This window comes from Ammodytes marinus (genome assembly GCF_949987685.1).
Source record: "Ammodytes marinus genome assembly, chromosome: 19".
Classification (NCBI taxonomy): Eukaryota; Metazoa; Chordata; class Actinopteri; order Uranoscopiformes; family Ammodytidae; genus Ammodytes; species Ammodytes marinus.
In genome coordinates this window covers 12311267-12334132 of record NC_137223.1, presented here as the reverse complement: position 1 = coordinate 12334132, position 22866 = coordinate 12311267, and the positions used below count along the sequence as shown (strand labels likewise).

Sequence of the window (22866 nt, the reverse complement as noted above, 5' to 3'; positions counted from 1 at the left end):
AAAAGGTCATTATGTTTCTATTTATTTTGTTTTCTCTGTCATTTCTTCTTTGCTCTTCGTACAGACTTAGAGTTACATGATCACAGATAGAGAGAGAGAGAGAGAGAGAGAGAGAGAGCATTTAGTAAGATTTTCTGAGATGTCATGAGAATTATTATTTTTTAATTAACTTTGCATTGATAAGCACTGCAGCCTTGAACCTGGCTGCAGCGCATCGCTTTTGGGGGAATGTTACAGATCCTAAAGAGGATTGTTCAAGACATCACAAGAGAACAGCAGCTTGTATGGCAACAAGAGAGCGACACTTAACAACTAGTAAACAAGTTAACTTTGACATTTACACAAACATACATCACCTTTTCACAGTAAAGTAACCCTCAGTGTAGCTAATGAAGTCTCTGGTAAATACTATCAGCAGTGCCTGTATAAAAAAATTGTCTATTAAAGCTAAATGTATGAGTATAATTCATCATTTTTGACAAGTGTAGGAAAACATCTATCCCTCTATATGTAAATGGAAACCATTTGTTGCTGTCTGAATAGAGACTTATGTTTTGTATGTTTATGTATGTTTGCATATTATTCATTCTTATCCCATTTGTTTTTATTGGGCCTATTATTTTCAATGCAGTCGTCACTTTGTCTTTTGTATAGTGGTGCGTAACGAAGTGAAAACTAATTGCATATCACTTCAATATAATATCAATCATATCAAAACAAGTTATTTGAGGTACATTTTGAGAATTATTTTTCTGAAGCAGTCAATAAAATGATACTATAGCATAACAACACAAGTGTATCTATTGGACATCTAGTGTCATCCTTAAAAGAGAATGTTAATAAAATTGCCACAAACTGTCCAAAAGCACAAAATGGCCTTGGTACAAAATACTGTATCTTTAGAGAGTTCATTGAATCATTGATCAGTGCCAGAAACTCATTAATGACTTTATGGGTGATTCAGACTTTTTAGTTTGTTATTTATGCCAATAACTCTGAGAAATATGAAGAAGGCTGTGCAGTAGACTCTGGTACAGTGTTGCAACTGTGCTGTCACATGTCCGACGGGCTCATAACTAAATACTTACTGTGGTGTGAATAATGTAAGACATAAAAACTGAATAGGAATTGTGTTGTCAAAATCTTTTTCCCTAGTGGGAGATTTTAGTGGGAGCACAACATGAAAGCCAAACAAAATCCATGCAGATGAATTGTGGTTGATTTTTTGCCTACAAAGTCAAGCTGAAATGGGGCGCTTTCAGTAACCTTTCACCTGTAACACTTTGTTAGTAAACTAGTCCCAGTCTGTGATTCAGGGAATATGCAGTCAGTCTGTCAGAGACTCCTGGCATGAGAGCCAGTCAAGTGTCAGTTTTATAGTTTGACCACAGGGGGGCGTGGTTTCCTTCAGCACAGTCTCAGCTGGGGCTCAGCAGCTAGTTGGTCACAGTGGAAGAAGGCACATTCATGATGGCTCAGTAGCCAACAGGCACATTATCAGGACATTGTGTGTGTGTGTGTGTGTGTGTGTGTGTGTGTGTGTGTGTGTGTGTGTGTGATCCAGGGTAGGAAATGTGTTTACCAGGGGCTTTTTTTTGCCCCTGTGATTTTTTTTTTCCTCCAACAAGATTCTCCAAATTTTGAGACCTTTTAAATACCACTTAGAATGACATGTAATGCCAACTGCACTCTCATACAAGTTCAAAGGATATAATGAAGGATCAGTATCGATTCCAGTTGTGTGTGTAGGAAAGGACTATGGATGCCTAGCTGTCCCTTTTCGAAGCCCCTGTAAAATGAATTTCAAGGGCAATTTCAGATTTTTCAGGTTCATTCTGCCCGAGCCCTGGTTATTTCCTACCCTTGTGTGCGTCTGCATGTTTGTGTGAGTATGTACAGTATGTCTATGTATTAGATCTTAGGCCTCCAACCCTGTATGAACTGTGTGATCTTGGTGACGTGCAGTCGGCTCAGGTGGAAGTCATGTGACAAGATGTCATCGGTTAGCTGCACCAGGAGGCTGCCGTCAATGCGCTCCCTCTGGAACACGCCCACCGCCGCCTCTGATAGGCCAATGAAGCGCAGGCAGGCTGACACCTCCTCCAATGACAGCGCCGATAGGTCAGCGGGAGGCCTCCAGCTGGGGTCAGGGAGTGGGGACAGCCGTTCATTGGTGATCACTGTGGGAGTCCCGCCCCCTTCTGCCCCTCTGGACAAATCAGTGGCGGGGTTGGCAGCGGGCTCGGGCGAGGGGCAAGGGGACTGGCGGTTGAAGGGGTTCAGAGCACCGAACGGAGCGAATCGGCTCTGAGGAGGTGGAGGTCTGAGTCGAGGTGCGGAGGGGTTGAAGGACTCGACTGCCCAGGTGGCCTGTGCTGACTGGGGACTGGCTGAGGTGTCTGCGGGGGTGGCAGAGACTGTCTCTGGACTGACAGGGCTAGTAGGGGCGGGGCAGTCCCCCCAGGAGCATGGGTAACAGTAGAGAGAGGCATCAGGAGAGGGAGAGCAGCTGGGAGAGAGAGACATAAGCTTCTAGTATCAAAACACCTTATGGAAAAATGGCTAGATTTGTAGGTAAAAACTCGTCCAAACTAGGTTGAACAGTTTTTTTTTTCAATATTAGTTTTAAACCATTATTTCAACAGTATGGGCATATGTATTTCAATGTCAGATTGTATATGAACATAAAGATATGTTGAAATATAGTCAATGAAATGCTGGTTGAGAGTGGTTATATCTGAAATAGACATCTAAAAGTTATTTCAGTCATCACAGGATCATCAGCAGATGGAGTTCCCCAGTTGCCATGGATTTTTTTAGACTGATGAGGATTGTGTGATTTCCTTGAAAAGCTCTAGAACAACTACCAAGGTGAGCTTTTGGTGGCAGTATTTTCACTTCTGCTGTTGTCCACTACAAAGATTAATGCAAGAGCTCAAATTTAGCAGTTTGAATCATAATCCACACATCTAGATAGGATGTGGCCTGCAAACTCCCAAAATGAGCACCCCCTGGGTTTGGTTTGATCTTTGTGGATTTTAAAACATGATTGATTAAGCAGTTAGAACCTTATATATCAGAACAGTCTACATTTGATATTTCCCAATATCTTGGGAAAAAGTGTTATGATACTGCTTAAAAAAAGAGAGCTTAAACAACTATTTTAAGTCTATTAATTGATTTGTTATTATCAATTACACTAATAACTCAAAATGATTGTGATAATAACTTATTGCATGTTTTGCATTGAAAGCAAACCTTCCCTGTGTACCTGTCCTGAAGTCCAGAGGAGTAGAAGGAGAGGTTAGGTCTTGGGGAGGTGGACGCTTTGGGGAAGCGTGGAGGGACAGGAGGGCTGGGGACCGGGCTGGAGATGGAGCCTCCTTTAGAGCAGCGAGGGGGAACCGGAGGGGCAATCAAGTAGCGACACTCCTCTCTCACCTACACACACACACACACACAGAAAAATGAGAACTCCAACTGAAAAAAAGTTAACTCCTAAAACTTGACTACTAAGGAGGCTTTATGGCAGTGAGCGTATGTGTGTGTATGTGTGTGTGTGTGTGTGTGTGTGTGTGTGAGACTGCTGGCTTGCCTCAATGTTCTGCTTGGTAAATGTCAAACTTGGTGACCTTTACACCTCAAACAAACTCCCTCACCCACAGTAACAGGCTCTTTACACACACACACACACACACACACACACACACACACACACACACACACACACACACACACACACACACACACACACACACACACACACACACACACACACACACACACACACACACACACACACACACACACACACACACACACACACACACACACAGTGTCTTGGCAGGCTAAATATCAGGGAATGAGCACGTTGTGTGACAGGGTATAATCCAGCTGCATTGCAAACATCAACACCCACACACACACCCTCTCAGTACCGCTGCTAGCTGTACTCACTTTGACACAGAAACATTAATTAAGGAAAAACAGTGTGATAATTGACCCTACTACAGACACAGATGCCATATACACTAACATGTGAACACGAATGTTGTGGAACAACCTAATAACTCCACAATGACAGTTCAGCTCCGAGAACAAATTATTCTATTGTCAAATATTTTCTGTTGAGGTTGTTTTTCATCAATGCAAAAGCTGGTGAGCTTAAAGAGTAAAGACACTGCTAATTGTACGTGAGAAGCATCAAACAATATGTGGATGTTTAGACTGAGCTCTGTCTGTTCATACAAATGACCAAATAAGGTAAATAAATAAGTATAAAAGTATCCACAAAACAATCTCAAAAAGACATTAGATACAGTATTATTACTATTCTGGAGAAAGCTTGTTGTCAAAATATTTGTTGTCAAAATCAGTGAATATCTCCTCACGATCCGCTATCTGTCCACTCTGTACTGTGTGTGCGCCCTGAAACGAAATCCAGTGTTAATACACAGCCTAGGCTCTGTAAACTGGTATGTTGCTAGCTATGGTAGGCCCCCTTTGTTTAAATACCTTCTTTTTTTTCTTCAGCACACACAGTACGGACAGGAAGCGATATCATGATGAGATCATGAGAATCACTGACTTCACCTTTGAGCTCTATCAAAAGGAACATTCCTTAACCTTTCCACATGTCTTATTTTACAAAGAGTAAATAAATACAGTTGCCTCTTTCTATCACCACACTTTCTATACAGGTATCTTATAAACATGGGAAGCAGTTGTTTACAATATCTGTATTCATTCATTTACAACAACCTGATCAACAGAGAAAGTGTCACCTAAAGAAAACATAATCCACTATACCTGTAAAATGGAAAAGAAAGTGTCCCCCTAGATTAGCATTTCTACAACACACCGTCAAAATATTATAAACACTTTTTTGTTTTCTGTCATGACCATCCAAAATAGTTTGGCTGTTGCTATGTGGCCATATTTAATCATAAAATAATAAATAATAATGGTAATACATGAGTTATTCTCAAGGCTCAATCAGGATTATAGAAAATTGCATTGTTTACTAGCAATACAGCACACATGTACCTGAGTCCTTGGTCATAATATCCATGTGCGGTGAGTGAATGGCAACCTTTCTGGGAAGTCAGTGTGTGTGTGTGTGTGTGTGTGTGTGTGTGTGTGTGCGTGCGTGCGTGCGTGCGTGCGTGCGTGTGTGTGTGTGTGCGTGTGTGTGTGTGTGTTAATGTGTAAATGTGGTCAGTGAGGTTTAAAAGCTGTTACATATGAATAATTCAAGCCAGGCATCCTGACTTTTAACAACCGGATGCTGCCGTGGACAGTTAAGAAAGGATGACGGACAGAAGGACAGGACGACTGAAAACTCACAGCATCAGATTTTGGAGGTACAGGCGGCGGAGTGGACACTCTGGTCAACACGGTCCCAACTCCACCCTCCGACGAGGAGGTGGAATGGAAGGAGATGAGGTTGGGCTCCTTTCCTAAGCCCTCTGCGTTCTGATTGGTCCACAGTTCCTCATAGGGGATTTCCTCACTGGTGCCCCTCATTTGGGCCTGGGTCCACTCAGGAGTCATGTACTCCCGCTCCTCTCCTGGCCCCTCTCCCAGCTCTTCTCCCAGCAGAGAGTCCCTGCAGCGCTGTGATAGGCCGTCAGAAACCCCGCCCCCGTAGCCAAACATGGAGAGGTGCTGCAGTGCCGGCGCTAAAGAGTCCTGACCCGACACACACACACGAGAGCGCCGCGGGCTCACACACTCCTCCGTCATACACTCCAGCTCGGGCCGGGTCTCTCTGACGGCGCGCGAGTATGCGTCTGGGTCGAAGGCGTGTCTCAGCAGGAGGCTCTCCAGCGCGGCCGTGTGGACGGAGGCCTCGGCCACGTTGAAGCGAGGCATGCAGCGCAGCAGCAGGAAGTGGGAGGGGGAGACTTCCTGTCGGCGCAGCACCAGACACAGCACCACCGTCTTGCTGACGATGTTGAGCAGCTTGTAGCGGTGGCCCTCGCGCACGGCGTGACGGTCGTAGGGGTTCCGGGGAGGTCGCGAGGGCACCGACACATTGACGGGAAGGCGGACCCTCTCGATGACGCTGCGCACCGTGTGCTCCCCTCCCAGCATGCCTTGCTCCAGAGGGGAGCGCGTGCAGAAACGTCCGCGGCAGCCGAAGGGCAGGCTCACGCTCTGGTTGGTGCGGTGGTTCATGCAGACCAGGCAGGGCGTTTTACCTTGAGGAGGCAGAGACAGAAAGGGGGGATTAGCCAGTTGTCTAAAGTGGTATTAACACTACATTCTCTTTCAGATTTGAAAAGGCCCTTTCTTATTTTCCTCATTCTTTGCAAGAAAACTGAAATTCGACTTCCATAACACATTGAACTGATCAGTTTGGCCTTACTTCTAGGAGTCTTGCCCAGGCGTCTCAGGAGCGCGCTCAGTCCTGTCTTCTCCCTGGAGGGTGTGGCACACAGAAGCTCCGCCTTCCCCATCAGTGACAGCTCATCTCCAGCCTGCAGAGTGAAGCTGTAGGGCTCACTGTCCTCACTGAACTCCCCCGACACCACCTGCAGCATACACATAGGTAGATGTGTGGACACGATATTGCATCATAGAAAGTTTAGATACGATATTCTGAACTATGAATGAAACCCAGAGGAAGGCAGGCAAAATCAGGTGTGAAACCGCCCTTAGACATATTCATATGTGGTCAAGAATCATACAGTATGTGCATCTTTAAGAATCACAAACCTTGACGCTGAAAGTGATGGTCTCCATGACAAAGACCCGGTCAGGGAAGACTCCAGCAACTTCCTCCACACTGGAAAAATACTGGATGGGATCCCTGACATCTCTGTCTTCATCCAACAACTTAAACTTCCCTACAGAGAGAGAGAGGGGCAGAAAGAGAAATGAAGAGGGGGAACGCACAAAGATGGAGGGAAGAAGAGGAAGTAAGTTATAAAAGGAAGAGATGGAAAGCAAAAAATGTGGGAGGAGAGAATAAAGGAGGACAAGGGAAAAGGGGGGAAGTGAAGAGTGGAGGAAGACAAGAAGGGAAGAAATTGGAGGAGGAAAGGAAGTGAAAACAGTAAAGTAACTTTGCTTTTGTTCACTTTTCTCTTTTTTTGTTGTTACCCCTTCAGTCTCTCTGCACACACACACACGCACACACACACACACACACACACACACACACACACACACACACACACACACACACACACACACGCAAACACAGGCAGGCAAATCCACAGGAGGCACAGTTTCGACGAGAAGCATACAAAGACACCTCCGTGACCTGTGACCTGGCACCAGCTCTCGGCCAATCGACAGTAGACGGGGTTGGCATGGCAACCAATAAAGAACCCCCATTCTCACGCAGAGCAGAGACACATCACCATGGAGACACTCACACTCACTCACACACACACATACACTCACTCACACACACACACACACACACACACACACACACACACACACACACACACACACACACACACACACACACACACACACACACACACACACACACACACACAACTCTCTCTCTTGCTCATCACTACCTCCGTCTGCAAATCTTTCAAACTTGTGCACACCAGTGTTGCAAGCCAGTAGCTGCTGTGTTCATGTTTTGGGTTTCTTTGAACTGTAAATGTTTTTGCTTCGGGCCAAACTTTTGATGGTATTAAGAACCATTTGCACAATAGGCTCCAAATCCGCCTAGTTACAATCACATTATCCTTTAATTCTTTATTTACCAGTTTCTCTGACCCATCTTTTTTTACTCACAGGGTGGAATCATTGGTGTGTGTGAGGAGGATTAGAAAGTTATTCTGTCTGCGAGTCCGAGTAGAATACCAAACTACTTGCTAGAGCCTCCCTCTTTTTTCTCCCCTTCTCTTTCTCCTCCACCCCCCACCTTCCAATTCAAACGGAGCCCCATGGATGAGGAGCTTTAACCACCAAATAATAACCAGCAAGTTCTGCTTTTCAACACAACCCACCAACCGCTTAGCCTAATAACAGTGACAGACTGAAGAGGAGTTTCCAATTAAACTGATTTACCACTCTACAATACAACACTCCAGCTCCATACTGGAAACTCCTTTATGTTATAGGGCTGAACGATATCAGGAAAACAAGCAATATGAGATAACATTGTGGAATATTGCTATGAAAATATCACTTACGAAGTATACAGTTTTAATTTCTTTCTGCTTTGAGTTCACTGCCAAAATAGACACCAGACAATAGGTAGCCAATTGCATATTATTACCTATGGTCAGCCATAACAAAGCACATCCGCTTAGTATGACCCTCTTGCCTGAAGTTGGCAATGTTGTCTGTAGTGATGCACACCTGCTGGTCTTCATGAATATCCTAGCTGGCTAACATGTAATCCAAGAGCTATATTTTCACATCCATGAGCTGGTACAGCACATGGATGGCCCATGGAAATGTCTACCATTTATTGCAGTTCAAGCAGTCTTTGCAATACGAAATCTTCAATATATTATGCAGCCCTAATGTGTAATATGATCATTTAGCTAGAAGTGAAACCAACATAACTCAGATGCAACAACATATCAGCACGCTACCATAATACCGTGTGAGAAAAGGTTCCAAAAAAATGAAAACGGCAAGACTCTGAGGCTTTTAAATCCCTACACATAAGGCTTTGGCTGCTAGTTCCACATTGCAAGGGTGTCTGTGGCACAACTTGCTTCCCTGAAACACTTTCATTCATCTTTTCTGTCCTATCCCTAAGTCATCCCGCTCTCACTGATAGGAGAGAGAGAGAGAGAGAGAGAGAGAGAGAGAGAGAGAGAGAGAGAGAGAGAGAGAGAGAGAGAGAGAAGGGGGGGGCATCCTGTTGTCCATCCCCTGGGATAAAACCTATATTGCTCTCCTCATAAGCTTATTTAGACTTCCTGTATGAAGTCATCACACAGACATTAGCTCATCACTGGCGATGGCCTCCTGGTCCAACAACAACAACTCACCTGTCAGATTTAAAGAGACACAAGTACTAAAAGTATGCATAGATTCAAACTGGCTTGCTTTGTCGGCTGGCTTTTCATGTCTTCAAGAATGCATTGTTGGAAAAAATGGATCACAGCTGAAAAAGGATGTTGCATTGTTTTAATGCTACAAGAAAGCTCCTTTTTCAGTCGGAATCTTTTTTTAATTCTTGTCCTCAGTCCTGTTCCGTCATGAATATGACCAACTGGATCATTATAAGATTGAGTACATTTTTTTTTAAATCTGGCAAACAAACAACACAAAACAACATTGGACAAAAAAGAAACTAATAAATCGTGCTGCTTTGTATCTTTAAAGCTGAAAATAATGTTTTATTACTTCTCATCCCTAAATACTTTGATTTAAGATCCCTTCAAGGCTATCCAAATTTGACTAAACATTTTGCACATGAAGTTCAGTTTATCCTTCATAGTCTAGGTGCTGGGAAAGTTTTGTATGCGCTTCATTTAGCGGAGAATAATTCAACTGTTATAGGGGTCTATAACAGTGAACAACGTGGGATGTGTGACAAAATCTCTATCCGGGGCGAAAGTCCTGAAAATGACCACAACAGGTTACACTAGTATTGGTGAATGGGACTTTTTTTCCCTTTATAGATATCCTCATACTTTTTTACCAGATTAATCTTCATATTAAGAGAAATACTTTTTGTATTACACTTTGTCTAAACATTTTTATAAAATATGCAAATGAGGCAATATCTCATTCAATATGCGTATCCTGTATAAACCCTAGAGGTCCTGGATACGATTTGTATGCACTTCATTTAGCGAAGATTATCTCAACTGTTATAGACTAATATGACCCCAGTGAACAACGTGGGATGTGTGACAAAATCTCTATCCGGGGCGAAAGTCCTGAAATTGACCACAATAGGTGACACTAGTATCACACTAGGGAATGGGACTTTTTTTTTCCTTTATAGATATCGTCATAGATTTCTACCAAATTAATCTCCATATTAACAGAAATACTTTTTGTATTACACTTTGTCTAAAAAATAAAATAAAATATGCAAATTAGGCAATATCTCATTAAATATGCATAGCCTACATATAAACCCTTTAGTAGAATTCCTGGATATGATTTGTATGCATTTCATTTAGCGAAGAATATCTAAACTGTTATAGACTAATATGACCCCATTGAGCAACATGGGATGTGTGCCAAAATCTCTACCCCGGGACGAAAGACCTGAAAATGATCACAACAGGTTACACTAGTATCACACTACGTCAGTGGTTCTCAATTACTTTCTGTCATGCCCCCCCTAGGGGACAGAATTTTTTTCGCGCCCCCCCTAAATTGAAATACTGTTGAGAACCTGCTAATATTTATTTATTTATCTGTACAAAACCACTGTATGAGTTTCTGGCACGAGCATTCTGCATACAATCACCTTATTATCAAATTAGATAACAAAAATTAGCTGAGATAACTTCTGCAGCAAAAAAATTCAAAGTTCAGTTTATTAGCTCAATTTGTAACATTTAAACAAGACTGCTCAGTCTGTGTGAATCTCAGGACAGAGAAACAAGAGCAAATGATTCACTGAGGTTTGCATTTTATTCAAAACATTTTTAAACTGTAAACATAGTTAAGGTGGTGTTTTTTTATTATTATAGGCCAATAGGCCTTCTGTGATGCGATAACCAATAATTCATTAATGTTATTATTAGTCTACTAATTTGCTTGATTTATTTTTAAATAGCCTACAGAGACACTTGGAGAAACACGTGGACAGTTATTTACTGCCAATCGCGGCCTTTCGAGCGGATATGACCATACACAAGCACACATCGCTAGCTAGCACAAAAAAAAAAAAAACTCACGGTGCCCCCCCAGGGGGGCGCGCCCCACCATTTGAGAAGCACTGCACTACGTGGTGAATGGGACTTTTTTTTTTCCTTTATAGATATCCTCATACTTTTTTACCAGATTAATCTTCATATTATGAAAAATACTTTTTGTATTACACTTTGTCTAAAACATTTAATAAAATATGCAAATTAGGCAATATCATTAACAAATCTGGTGTTAATACACAGCCTAGGCTACGTAAACGGGCATATTGCAAGCTAAGGTGGGCCATCTTTGTTTACATACCATTTTTGAACATTCAACTTTACAGAGCTTAGGATTTGTATTAACAACTCTTTTTTTAAGCGCACCCATATTACGGTAGTGGATTGTGAAAATACATTTACAGATTTTGACAAAAAGTGATTTCGACAACGAGCGTTCTCCAAAATCACATAATTTAAAAGCCATTCTGGTTAGGTTTAACCTAGTCTCGCTAAGCCAGACCAAACTACAGCAAGCAGTAGGTTTAACCAGAATGGCTTTTAAAGACAGCTCCTGTGTACTAAAGACAACTCTTTACATTTATATTCATTATTAACTATTTACAGTATTTTAACTACCGGTACTGTCTAAGCGCATGGACTTGGTGCTAACATTGCCAATGTTGGCGTTCCATTGCTTCCGATATGATGATGAAATGTCTTAAATGACAATGATCTCAACAAACCCCCCGCCACTCTCCCCCAACCGAGTTCTTTCATTTTCCCCCAAAAAGAGACTGTGAGGCGTCAGTAGTGTGAGGTGACATCAGCACTCCATCAGTGAAGGAAACAATGAAAGAGGAGGCATTAGGATCCAGTTACACAGCCAATAATAGGACTACTCGGACTGTGTGTGTCGGACTGGGTCTGGAAGCTCCAGTGAGGTCATTCTGACTAGACTTCATTCAGCAGGAAGATGACAGGTCAATGGGCAGGAGGAGTCAGGGAAGATGATCACATCTACAGTAGCTGCACAGTTTTGTGAATGTGGGCTGTAGAGAGTGTGTTTGTCTTGTACATTTGTGGTTTGAAGCTAAGGTCTATTATGTATTACATATTGGACGTTGATCAGTTAATTCAAGTTTTATTTTAAATTTTTCATAATGTCAACCAAATCTCTGTTTTCGCAATTCTTGTGTCTTTTAAAGTACAGTAACTTTCCCTCTGTTAAAAATATTTACACACACTGTCTTAAAGGTGCACTATATGACTTTGTGTGGGTTAGAGAAGTGAACATTTTCAAAGATATATTCTCATAGATGAAAAAACAAACTTTCCTCATTGGTAAATTGGATCCCTATATATCCTGAAAGTTGTCACTGTTGTTGTTTACAGCAGCAGGGCGCAGGGTTTTATTCTTCTTTTATTTAAATGATAAAATTATTCAATACTAGGGGTGTGAACGTTTACAAAAATGTCTAACCGTGTACACGACGGAATTTTTTTTGTGTACACGGTTAACCGTGACGTCATTGTCCTCGTGCGCCCGCCGTCCTGTAGGCGAGCGCACACACACACATACGTGTTCGCCTGTCATGTGCGCCGTCATTATCGCGCTTCATTAATTTCCTGATTAATATAGCCTATCGCTTTCTACATGTCCACGTTTATGCAGGTTGAACAGGTGTTATAAAGTTCGGGCTACTTACGCGCGTAGTTCACGTCAACCGGGTAACTTTAATCTTTAGGTTATCTTTCATCACTCTTCCGTGGCTGTGAGTCGAGCCCCAGAACGGCGCCTCCCCGTGTGTGTGTGTGTGTGTGTGTGTGTTTGCGATTATACACACACTCACGCCGAGGGACAGACAGATTGGGCAGACTAGCTTTTATCCTCCCCAAGTAGTTTATTAGTGATGTAAAATCAATAAATGCGTGTCTCCAGAACATATTTAAAAACTTTGAAAAAAAGAACATTTAAAATTTGAAGATTTTTTTTTTAAACGGTTTTCGTTTATTGATTTTTCCTAAACGGTTATGATTTACTAAACGGTTACTCGTGTACACGTGTACACGTCACGTGCACACCCCTATTCAATACTAAGAATTACATGAAGGTTAAGTATGTTAGCTAAACTAACTGCAGTCTCTGCAAATGTAAACAAATCCTCCCTCCCCTGAAACTGCATAGTGCACCTTTAAAGCAGCATAAACATATATTCTCTATCAGCTTGTTGTATGTATTGTTTACACTGAGGGAAATATTCAAACCCAAGACTCCATTTTCTGTATGCCTTTAATATCTATTGCCTGGAAATATTCAATTTGTCTTTACATTATCTGATACACAAATGCCCAACATTCAGCTGTATACAGTATGGCGTATCTTTGGAAATTTTAGGATCTCCGCTATAATCTCATTGCTCTATAGGTTGAATGCTTGGCTGCCCGCCATAATTTTGTACTGACTGGCTCAAGATAAAAGCTTAAATAAGATAAATGGCAGGGGAGGGTTGATACCTGACATGCTCTTTGGGAAGAAGCCACTAGAGGAAGGTCACACAAACATGGAAAGAACAAACTCAAATCCTTTGATTCTTGGAGTTTATATTTTGAACCTGTTTTATGTCAGACTTGAATGGTCTAAGCTTTTGAATGTTATCTGCCAAGATAATGAATCAGATAATAAACCAGATAAAAAATAGTCCATACGACTTAAACACGTGGTCCTTTTTTTATTTGAGACAAATTCTTTACAAGTTGGATCACATTGGAATAAGTATTGCACTTGAACTTTTACTTACTGCATGGTGACCAACCCTATTACATAGCATCGCTATAGGATTTATCATGTTGTTAACCAAACAATCAAATAAAAGCTTTATCATCCAATTTCCCATAAGATGTAGCTTACAGGTTTTATAAAATACCATGAAAGAAATATCCCCACATCAGAATACATTACTTTCCACTATCAGTTAGCAATCCAACGCTACAGTGGGTAATGTATGTGTTTGCCTACCCCAATGAGATATTTTCTCCTCAAATAAACAAAAGGAAATTTGAGAGGGAAGTTTGTGTTTTTAGGATGAAGACACATTTGAACTGACTATTAAAGTCAGCGATTCTGGAGAACGCTTGTTGTCAAAATCCCATTAGACAAAATCAGTGAATATCTCTTCAAAGAAATCCAGAAATAATAAAAAGCTTAGGCTCTGTAAAAGGGCATGTCGCTAACCCTTAGTTTACATAGCTTTTGTTTACATACCAGTTTACAGAGCCTAGGCTGTGTATCAACACCAGCACACTCTTAAAGGACAGGTGGTGGTGTGTGTGTGTGTGAGAGAGAGAGAAAGACAGAGAGAGAGAGAGATAGTGTGTGCATGTGTGTGTGTGTGTGTGTGTGTGTGTGTGTGTGTGTGTGTGTGTGTGTGTGTGTGTGTGTGTGTGTGTGTGTGTGTGTGTGTCCATGCTCACCCTGGTACTGCAGAGGGATGTCTATCTTGGGTCCGATAACGTAGTGTCCCTCCTCTAAGCTGTGGGCGGTCACTGTGGTCCACTGACGACAGGAGTGTAACAGCACCACATCCTCCTCCGACAGACCCTCCACACACTCACCTGCAACGCATTAACACACAAATCAACACACACAATTAAATTAGGAAAGAACAAAATAGATGAAACAAAGGGTTTTTCACTTCTTAGGTCAAACACTAAGTAGCTCGGCTAAACTGAAACACCCCCTTCAACTCAAACATGCATTCAGGATTCAGTGTACATAATTACCACCATTGGAGACCACCATTGGTGACGGTTCACCATCCGAATGCAACTGGCAGCCTATTATTACACAGTCCCTATACACACATACTCATACAGCTCTACAGCTTGCTTTAACTAGGGCCATCATATCGCACAACAACATTGATCTCTGCTGATAGCACAGTGGTACAATTCAATCACACACAGGGCTGCCCATAAGGGGTAGAAAGTGGAAAAGATGACCTAACTTAGCCAACCTTTATTATGAACGCTATTTTCGCAAGAAAACTTTCTATAATAAAATAAACATTTTATTCATTGTTACTTGGGTAAAATATGTCACATTTTATATTGAAAAACTAAAAGTATCATGGGTCGTTTTTCCCCCTCAAAACCGTTGCATGCAGCAGGTCAACCAAACAAGCGTTAGCTATGTATTGATGATGAGCAAGGTAACCTAGCAAGCTCAGTGATGCCAGGACCTGGACATGTGTTTATGTAGGAATAAGCGCATCATGCACATTGATACAAGTTCAGTATGAGTAAAGGGGGCCCATTGACTAGACCTTTTCAGGGGCCCAGTCATTTGTCTGGGCAGACCTGATCACACACACACACACACACACACACACACACACACACACACACACACACACAATGCTCACTCTCTCTCTCACTCACTCACTCACTCACTCACTCACTCACTCACTCACTCACTCACTCACTCACTCACTCACTCACTCACTCACTCACTCACTCACTCACTCACTCACTCACTCACTCACTCACTCACTCACTCACTCACTCACTCACTCACTCACATTGATGCACATATGTTTGCATCTGTTGCTGATGTAAAGCTTTTACTATCAAACCTTTTAACCTAACAGTCCTGTTGATTGTTAGCGGGGAAAAGAAAAGAAAACACCAGACTGATCATACTCATCCATTACTACCTTCACCAGAAAATACTGGAAATAAAAAGAGACAATGAAAAGAAGTGGACTGCACCTTTGTGTCAATTGCATTATATAACCTTGCATTATATAACCTTCCACAGTGAGGTGTAGAATTATCTTAAGTAACTTAGAATGTGGCTACAAGTAGCAACAACACACAATACAAATATAAAGTCTCTACTATTGCAAAACATGAGTAAAATGAACTTTAGTGCATATGATCATATTTTTCATTTGATATTTTGATCTGAAAAGTATAGCCTATGGTAACAATAGCGGCCAAATAAATATAGTGGACTAGTATAATGTACAATATTTCCCTCAGAAATCAGGCATATACGAATAGATGTAAGATAACATAAAATGTGAATACTTTTAAGTAGAATAAAAATAACCTATGTTTAAAGTATGAATAACTGTAGGCCTAATAGTGATGGTTCCAATTAAAGCTAACTCCACTTGGGCTACATGAAATGTTGTTTTCTATGTGATTTAGGTTAACTGACAATGTAGCCTCTTGTTATGTGGATTATAATTGCATCTTTTAAGCCGTATGTAGAACAACAATGCAATGGCAATTGTTTTCTCTGTAAGGCCAGTATTTAATTTGATAACATGCAGCCTGAAGCATTCATATTGCAGCCTATCAGGAAAGCCTCCATCACAGTCAATTACAACCCCACACTAACATACCACGGCAAAACCACATTATATTTGATAAAACACTGTTGTTCTTGTTTGTTGTTGATATGAAATGAAGGGAGAAAAAGCCTGCACGAAATGCTTAGGCCTACTTTATGCCCTGTTGGAAATAACTGACCACCATCTGGGTGGCTGGCTGTGCAAACAAACAGGAATGTGTGGGGTTACACGGTGCTGTTAATAAACACCTACGAGTGGCCCCTCTATGTATGCTATATGCACACGCGCGCAGCCAGAAGTAGGCTACGGTGCGTAATTTTCGGGGAGCATGATACGGCTCGGGTGCGCGCTTTTGCCCACAGAGGAAAGTTAGCCAAGAGGTTTTCCTCGATCGTCGCTGTTCGTTAGTATTCAGCACATTCACCGACAGATTACAGCATTTACATATGAAAAGAATTGAGCAGCACTTCAGCAACACAACAGACACTTTGTGGCTTTCCGGGCCTTACTGGACTGGAACAATTTTGGCCATGATACCCGTCGCCCGTTCCCATAGTAAATACACCAAATCTGGTGAATTAGCTAATCACGTTGGAGGCAAAAGATGAAACAAATACATAGAAAACCGAACACAAACGTTACTTAATGACTTCCCTATGCAAGTCAGTGGGTTGATGTGAACGAGAAAAGTCAGTGTTCGAGGATAAAGCAGCTGCATCAAGAGATAGCCTATTTAACCAATAACGGAAATAAGGCGAGTTGGTTTCACAATAAAAGCACCAACCAATGGGTCAGTTGGTAAAAAATGACAATGTAGTTTTTTGCATATTTAGTCCAAAACAAAGTATAGTGGCTTCTGTAATGCTTTTTTCAAATTACATCAATAATTTCACAATAAACAACAAAGTGATAGAGTCAAATACAGTACTTGTTCTATATGCCTATCTAGTCCTACTCCTATTATGCCTATTTGTGCTATTTGACAAATGTGTGCACTGCAAATCTGAGCTCCATCGTTATCTGTCAGTGAAATTGAAAAGTAGTGCTACAGTGGCAAAGACTATCAGATCGAGAAATCAAAGTATGTCACTTGCAGGTTCATTTGGATCAATTGTATCTGATCAATTTGATAGGCTATAGGCTAGGCCTAGAATACAGGCTCATGAACAGCAGAGAAAGTCTTTCATCTCCAAGTATAATTTGGTATGAAACATCTCCACCCTAACATATTAGCAGACATGATAATGTCAAGTGTGCCATCCCTGGCATTTCACAGACATTAGCCTAAAATGTGGCCTTACGACCTTAATTATTTAGTCAAAGTTGGGTTAAAACCTTTTTAGAGTTTAGAGAGTTAGGTAACACTTACTTGTCCTATTTCACTTAAAAATGGCCTACACAACCTTTTTCTTTAGCCTACACATTTCCTGTTTTAGACCATCAGCTTATCCCTTTCTAATAAATATGTTATATATGTTATGCTAGGCCTATGCTATTTCCGTTTCACCAATAGCCGTTTTTTGCTTTTTTGACTCACATACATTCATTGTTTTTATCATTGTTAATCATCTCCAAAACTTATGTTTTCTTAATTTAAAAAAAGACTGAAAAGTTTTAAAATATATTTTGAAAGTTTTGACCGGAAGCGGTCATTTCCCCAACTGGTCTCTTGACACATTGAAATACTTCACACATATTCTTCAGTAAATTGCTACACTTATTTTAACAACTCGTCGTAAAAACTCCCATAGAAGCCTTTAAAAATTGAATTTCCTCTTTTAAAGTTTATTGCCGTTTTTGCCCTTTCCCGGCTTGAAAAAGACAACCCTAACGTTATTTATCATCATTACCGCCGTGGTTATCTTATAACTCAGTTAAAGTTAGCTAACCGTCGTTAACAAACCACAGTTCGAAAAGTTCTTAACGGTCGTGCTCGAGGTCCAGGTGAGGTACCGGCTAAAAAGCTTAGGGTCTTACCGTGGGAAAGGCGGACCAGAGTGGGCAGACGGAACTTGCTGACCACCGCGTCTAAAGGCAGCGCCAACGGGCTCCAAGAGATCTCCGACAGGCTTGCCGACAGCTTCTCCATCCTCCCGGGTCATCACGGTACCGGAGATAACAATGACGGTAACGGTGAAGATAATGACGCTGGTGTGAGTGGTGAAGCGTCGAAGGTGTAGGAGGGGAGAGTTAATGGTGGTGGTGGTATAATGTCAAAGAGTTTCGCCATGTTTGAATGTTGGGAAAAGAGGGAGCGCAGTCACAGTCGGTGCGCACGAGCTGTGGGAAGGAGCGCGAGCCCTCTCTCCTTTTCTCTTCTGTCATTCAGCGTTCCTCCTCCACCATCACCCCCACACTGGGCTACACACACAAGAACAAAACAGCAAAGAGAGTAAAACTTTGATATTGTTGAGTTTCTCATTACAATCAGCTAGAGTTTAATATCAAGCATATCCAACCTGTGCCCTGTTTTTTCATGTTTTCCCCATCAATTATTGCATCACATTTGTCCACAGAAGTTCACATGAGCACTGAGCAGCAGGTGTGTATGGTGGCATGGCTGGCCAGGATTTCTCAACTTTTTCTCCCATTTTATGGCCTCGTTTTATGATACCACAATCGTCATGAGCCAGCTATTATAGAAGTGGCGTATGCAAGTAGGCTATACCTCACTCACATTCACTATATTTAAAAGTATTGTAACCTACCATTTACTGCAATTGGCATGCATTTGTTTCACCATATATTACCCCTCACTTTTTAGATCAAGTTTTTAATCACAAAACCAATGTTATATAAAATGTGATATAGGCTAGTTAGTTCCAAGCCTGTCGACAGGGAGCCCGGCTGCGGGCCTATGGGTTGAGAAGATTGAGGGACTGCAATACAATTTATGTCACAGGAAAGAAGACAAAACATACCTCTGCTACATAAAATGCCAAATATTTTCCTAACTTTTTTTAATCTTTTCTTGTTGATGGTGGAAAATATGATATTTTCCCTTCTCATGTCCTGTTGGAAATGGAGAATTGTTTCTGGTGGAACTACTAATAACTCATTGACATATTTAACGTGTCACTTAGATGTTAACATACATTAAAATAATTCAGGATAGGCGAAAATGTTTTCTTAAGGGGGTGTACTTTGTATATTTAGTCACTCATGGCATGATAATCGTGGCACTATAGGAGCAGCAGGATGCTCTGCCAGGCATCAACGCCTACACACCGGACCAACATCTCTTGCCTTGTGTCAAATGGTCCCAAGAGAGCAACTCTACAAAAGATGACTGTATCTATGATGTCATCAATACTAGATAGAGTTGTAAAATTTCTAGTTTTTTAGGCAGTTGCTTTGGGTAGGTTTTATGTTTAGATTTAACACAACTAATGAGATGCTCGAGAGAAAATGCTTGTATGACTCAAACTTCGATTTATTTGGTTTCTAAGATATGCTAAAACAAGATGACAATTCAGAATATGGAACTGACATACTGATTCACTTTAAACCCATTGTTTTTGTACAAGAGAGGCATCATATTGTGAAGCATTGACACTGTTAACAATAATGATGTTGCGGAACTAGAATCAGTTTTGTCCACCTCTTCACCCAGCACTGAACCTCTGGCCCCAGGCCGGACTCCGGTCAACTCACACTCAGTTTTATGAACCAAACTGTAAACAGAAAAAGGTTCATTTGCCATCGATTGTTACTAACAAACCAGTTGCGATGCTATAGTCTTTGTGCCATCATCCAGCATGATCACCTTAAAATATAGTAAATTATAGAAACATTCAAATTATGTAACGTAAAATAATTAGGGTGTAAATGCAGGTTATCAATGCAATATGTTGGCTCATCCCATGACAAATATTTGGTTTAAAATGTATGATGTTTGGCCTGCCAGAATGATCAACCACACCCGCTCCAAATATGGCAGTGTTGTGGTGTTTTCTGTCTGTTCAATAAGTTAAAATGTAAACCCTAACTGTGATTCATTGGCTTTTAATTGTCTGCCACAACTTGAAATGGCAAACACTGTATAAGAGGATCAAATTGTCCAATGGACCACATCATCTGGACTTTAACCCAAAAAATTCTGCTTTTTGGTATTTCTGTGTCTCCAAATGATTCCAGAAAATAGCTCACATAGGACACAGTTGATTTAGCCTTAGTTTTCTTCTCAAAGTGCACCAGATTGATGCATTTTACTTTAAAAGGTTCACATTTTTCTTCCGGGGGGGCATGCCCTCGGACCCGCCTAGAAGGTCCTGGGTGCCCACCGTCGTCTCCTCAATAACTTGGAAAAACACTGTAACCAACCATGTGTGTCTGGTTATTATAAGTCATTAGACCAGGAAGGGGTTTAAGTACATGTTACCTTAAGTGATTTTGTATTTCATCAATAGAGATATTGTGGTGTAGACAAACATGGCTTTAACGCATCTGTATTGTAAGACCGCCGCCCGGGGGGGCCTACGAAACCTCTCAGCCCCGGGGCCTAGTGGCAGGTAAAGGCAGCCCTGCCCGTAATATAAACATTAAATGTAGCATTGAGTAGGACACATGATTGGTATATCAGTGTCACTGCATTACTTGACAATGAAATAAACAGCAAAAATGAAATGATAGGTTTTTGGATAGAAACTTTATTTGTTCCATATTAACATAAATTCAAATATCAAGCTGGACTTGTAGAGTAACGACAGGGGCATTATTACACAGCGGGTGATGGGTTGGTCAGCATGGTAAGGTACTCAATGGGCAGGCTCTGCAAAAAAGGAGGACCACAAAAAACATTTAATGACACAAATTAATTGAATAAACCCTGTCAAACCCAACATGGATGGACTAGTGATTTTCTGACGGCACCAATATACTTTCTAGGAATGCCTGTCAGTGACATCTACAGGAAAACATCTGTAGTTGAACAAAATCTGACACTGACCCTATTCCCTCCAGCATATGTTAATTGCTTCAAAGTTTTTACTTAAAATAATCTGTAACTGCAAATCCCTGGGCATAGAGGGTAATAACACATTTATTTTAAGTACCATCTCTTGGTGCTGCTGCAAATTAGGCTTGTCCTTTTCCAACATTTAATTCTAGGGAAAATTCTAATAACAAGCATATTGCAGATATTTCAATGGGCCTAAAACAAATTGAAAGTTCTTATTAACCTGACATCATTGGCCCTTTGTCAGGACAATATTTCTACATGACTGAATTCAATTATATATGTAATAACACATGATATAAAAAATGACATTGCTTACAGATATAGTAAATACAAAAAAAAAATCCACTATGCTAATACTACAAATTAAATATTGATAAATGAAAAAACTGAAAATTCAATACTGCCATAAATCAGACCTGCCCATTGATTTTAAAACATTCCCTAAAAATCTGGGTTCATTAGGGATATATACACTGAATCTGTAAAACAAATATTTACAGCAAAATATAACGGTAGATTTTTTTTTATAATAAATACGCAACCCTAATTATGTGGTATTATAAGATGTTAGGTTACTCACTGTTATCTACTGCCTTCTTGCCTGGAACAGAAAGAAACAGGGGTTTGATTAGTCACATTAACTCATACCAAGACACTACATAAAGCATATAGCTTAACAACTACAGCTGCAGAGACATAACTTGAAATGTATTCAAAACTATGACAGCCAAATGTATTTATCACCTGTTTCCAACTTTAATATTTGTTGGGCAGGCCGACACAGTCTAAGGCATTACTGGTCTGGGAAACACTGATACTATACAAATCAGTAATTGTTGAACTCACCCCCGTAGGAAACTTTGTAATACAGGAATCCCATGATCCCAACGCCCACCCACATCTCCTGGTAGGCCTTGGTGTAGTAAGGGCTCATCTTGCTCCACCAACCTGCAAACATACTTCCAGCCATCTGTGGGAGAAAGCAATAGCAAAGTCTCAAAACAGGCTCGCTCATGTACAATACAAAACAGTGCAATGACAAGACATCCAATCTTAAAAGGCAATAGTAGATTAAATGCATTTTAAGGATCTGCAGGAACCCCGATGACTCAAACATCTTCAAGCTATTTTCATACACGGAAAGGCAAAACACCAAAGTAAATTCACAATTTTAGCAGTTTAATGCTCTTGCTCTGACCTGACATGACTAATCATAGATATTTAGTTGATTTAAAGAGCTGATACTTTTGAAATAAACATTGTAATGCATTGGGCTGCACTAAGGTTGACTGGAGTTTTAGAAGCTGGTTTCTTCATTCAGACATTGCTATTAGTCAATATAAATTCAACTTGGTGGCAAGACACTGAATGTGAGTCGTGACCCTGAGCTGTGTCTATCAGGCTAAGCTAATGACTTTAGCCAACTAAAACGTACTAAATTAAAACCATAGGTGAAACAGCACCCTAACAAATGTCTAATCCTTGCTCTTCTGTGGGCTGAAACACTGTTTTATCATATACGTGTCCAATTACGTCATTACTGAATACAAGGTAACGTTGTTGGCTATTGTTTGTGCTTACTTTACAACCTAGAATGTGCCTTAGAAACTTTAGCATTCAATGTAGAAAAATGGGCTATATAAAGGAAGACAACACTTACAAGCAGAACTTGGACCATTATCTAGATTATGTTATTTGAATTGACTATCTCATTAACTGAATCAATGAATGGCTCCTGACTAGC

The 22866-nt window shown here is 40.9% G+C and overlaps 1 protein-coding gene across 1 annotated transcript; it reads right to left on the bottom strand.

Annotated features, from left to right (window-relative positions):
• Nucleotides 1-1911: 1911 nt before the first annotated feature.
• On the bottom strand, nt 1912-18257 carry gareml (GRB2 associated, regulator of MAPK1-like; the record flags this gene model as incomplete). The annotated part of the gene is made up of 7 exons (XM_080048454.1): nt 18140-18257; nt 14277-14417; nt 6721-6851; nt 6371-6536; nt 5347-6203; nt 3272-3441; nt 1912-2509 (listed from the first exon to the last, which is right to left on the bottom strand). The coding sequence occupies exons 1-7, from the start codon at nt 18249-18251 to the stop codon at nt 1912-1914; spliced, it is 2175 nt and encodes a 724-aa protein (XP_079904580.1). The 5' UTR covers nt 18252-18257.
• Between the last annotated feature and the right edge of the window lie 4609 nt (nt 18258-22866).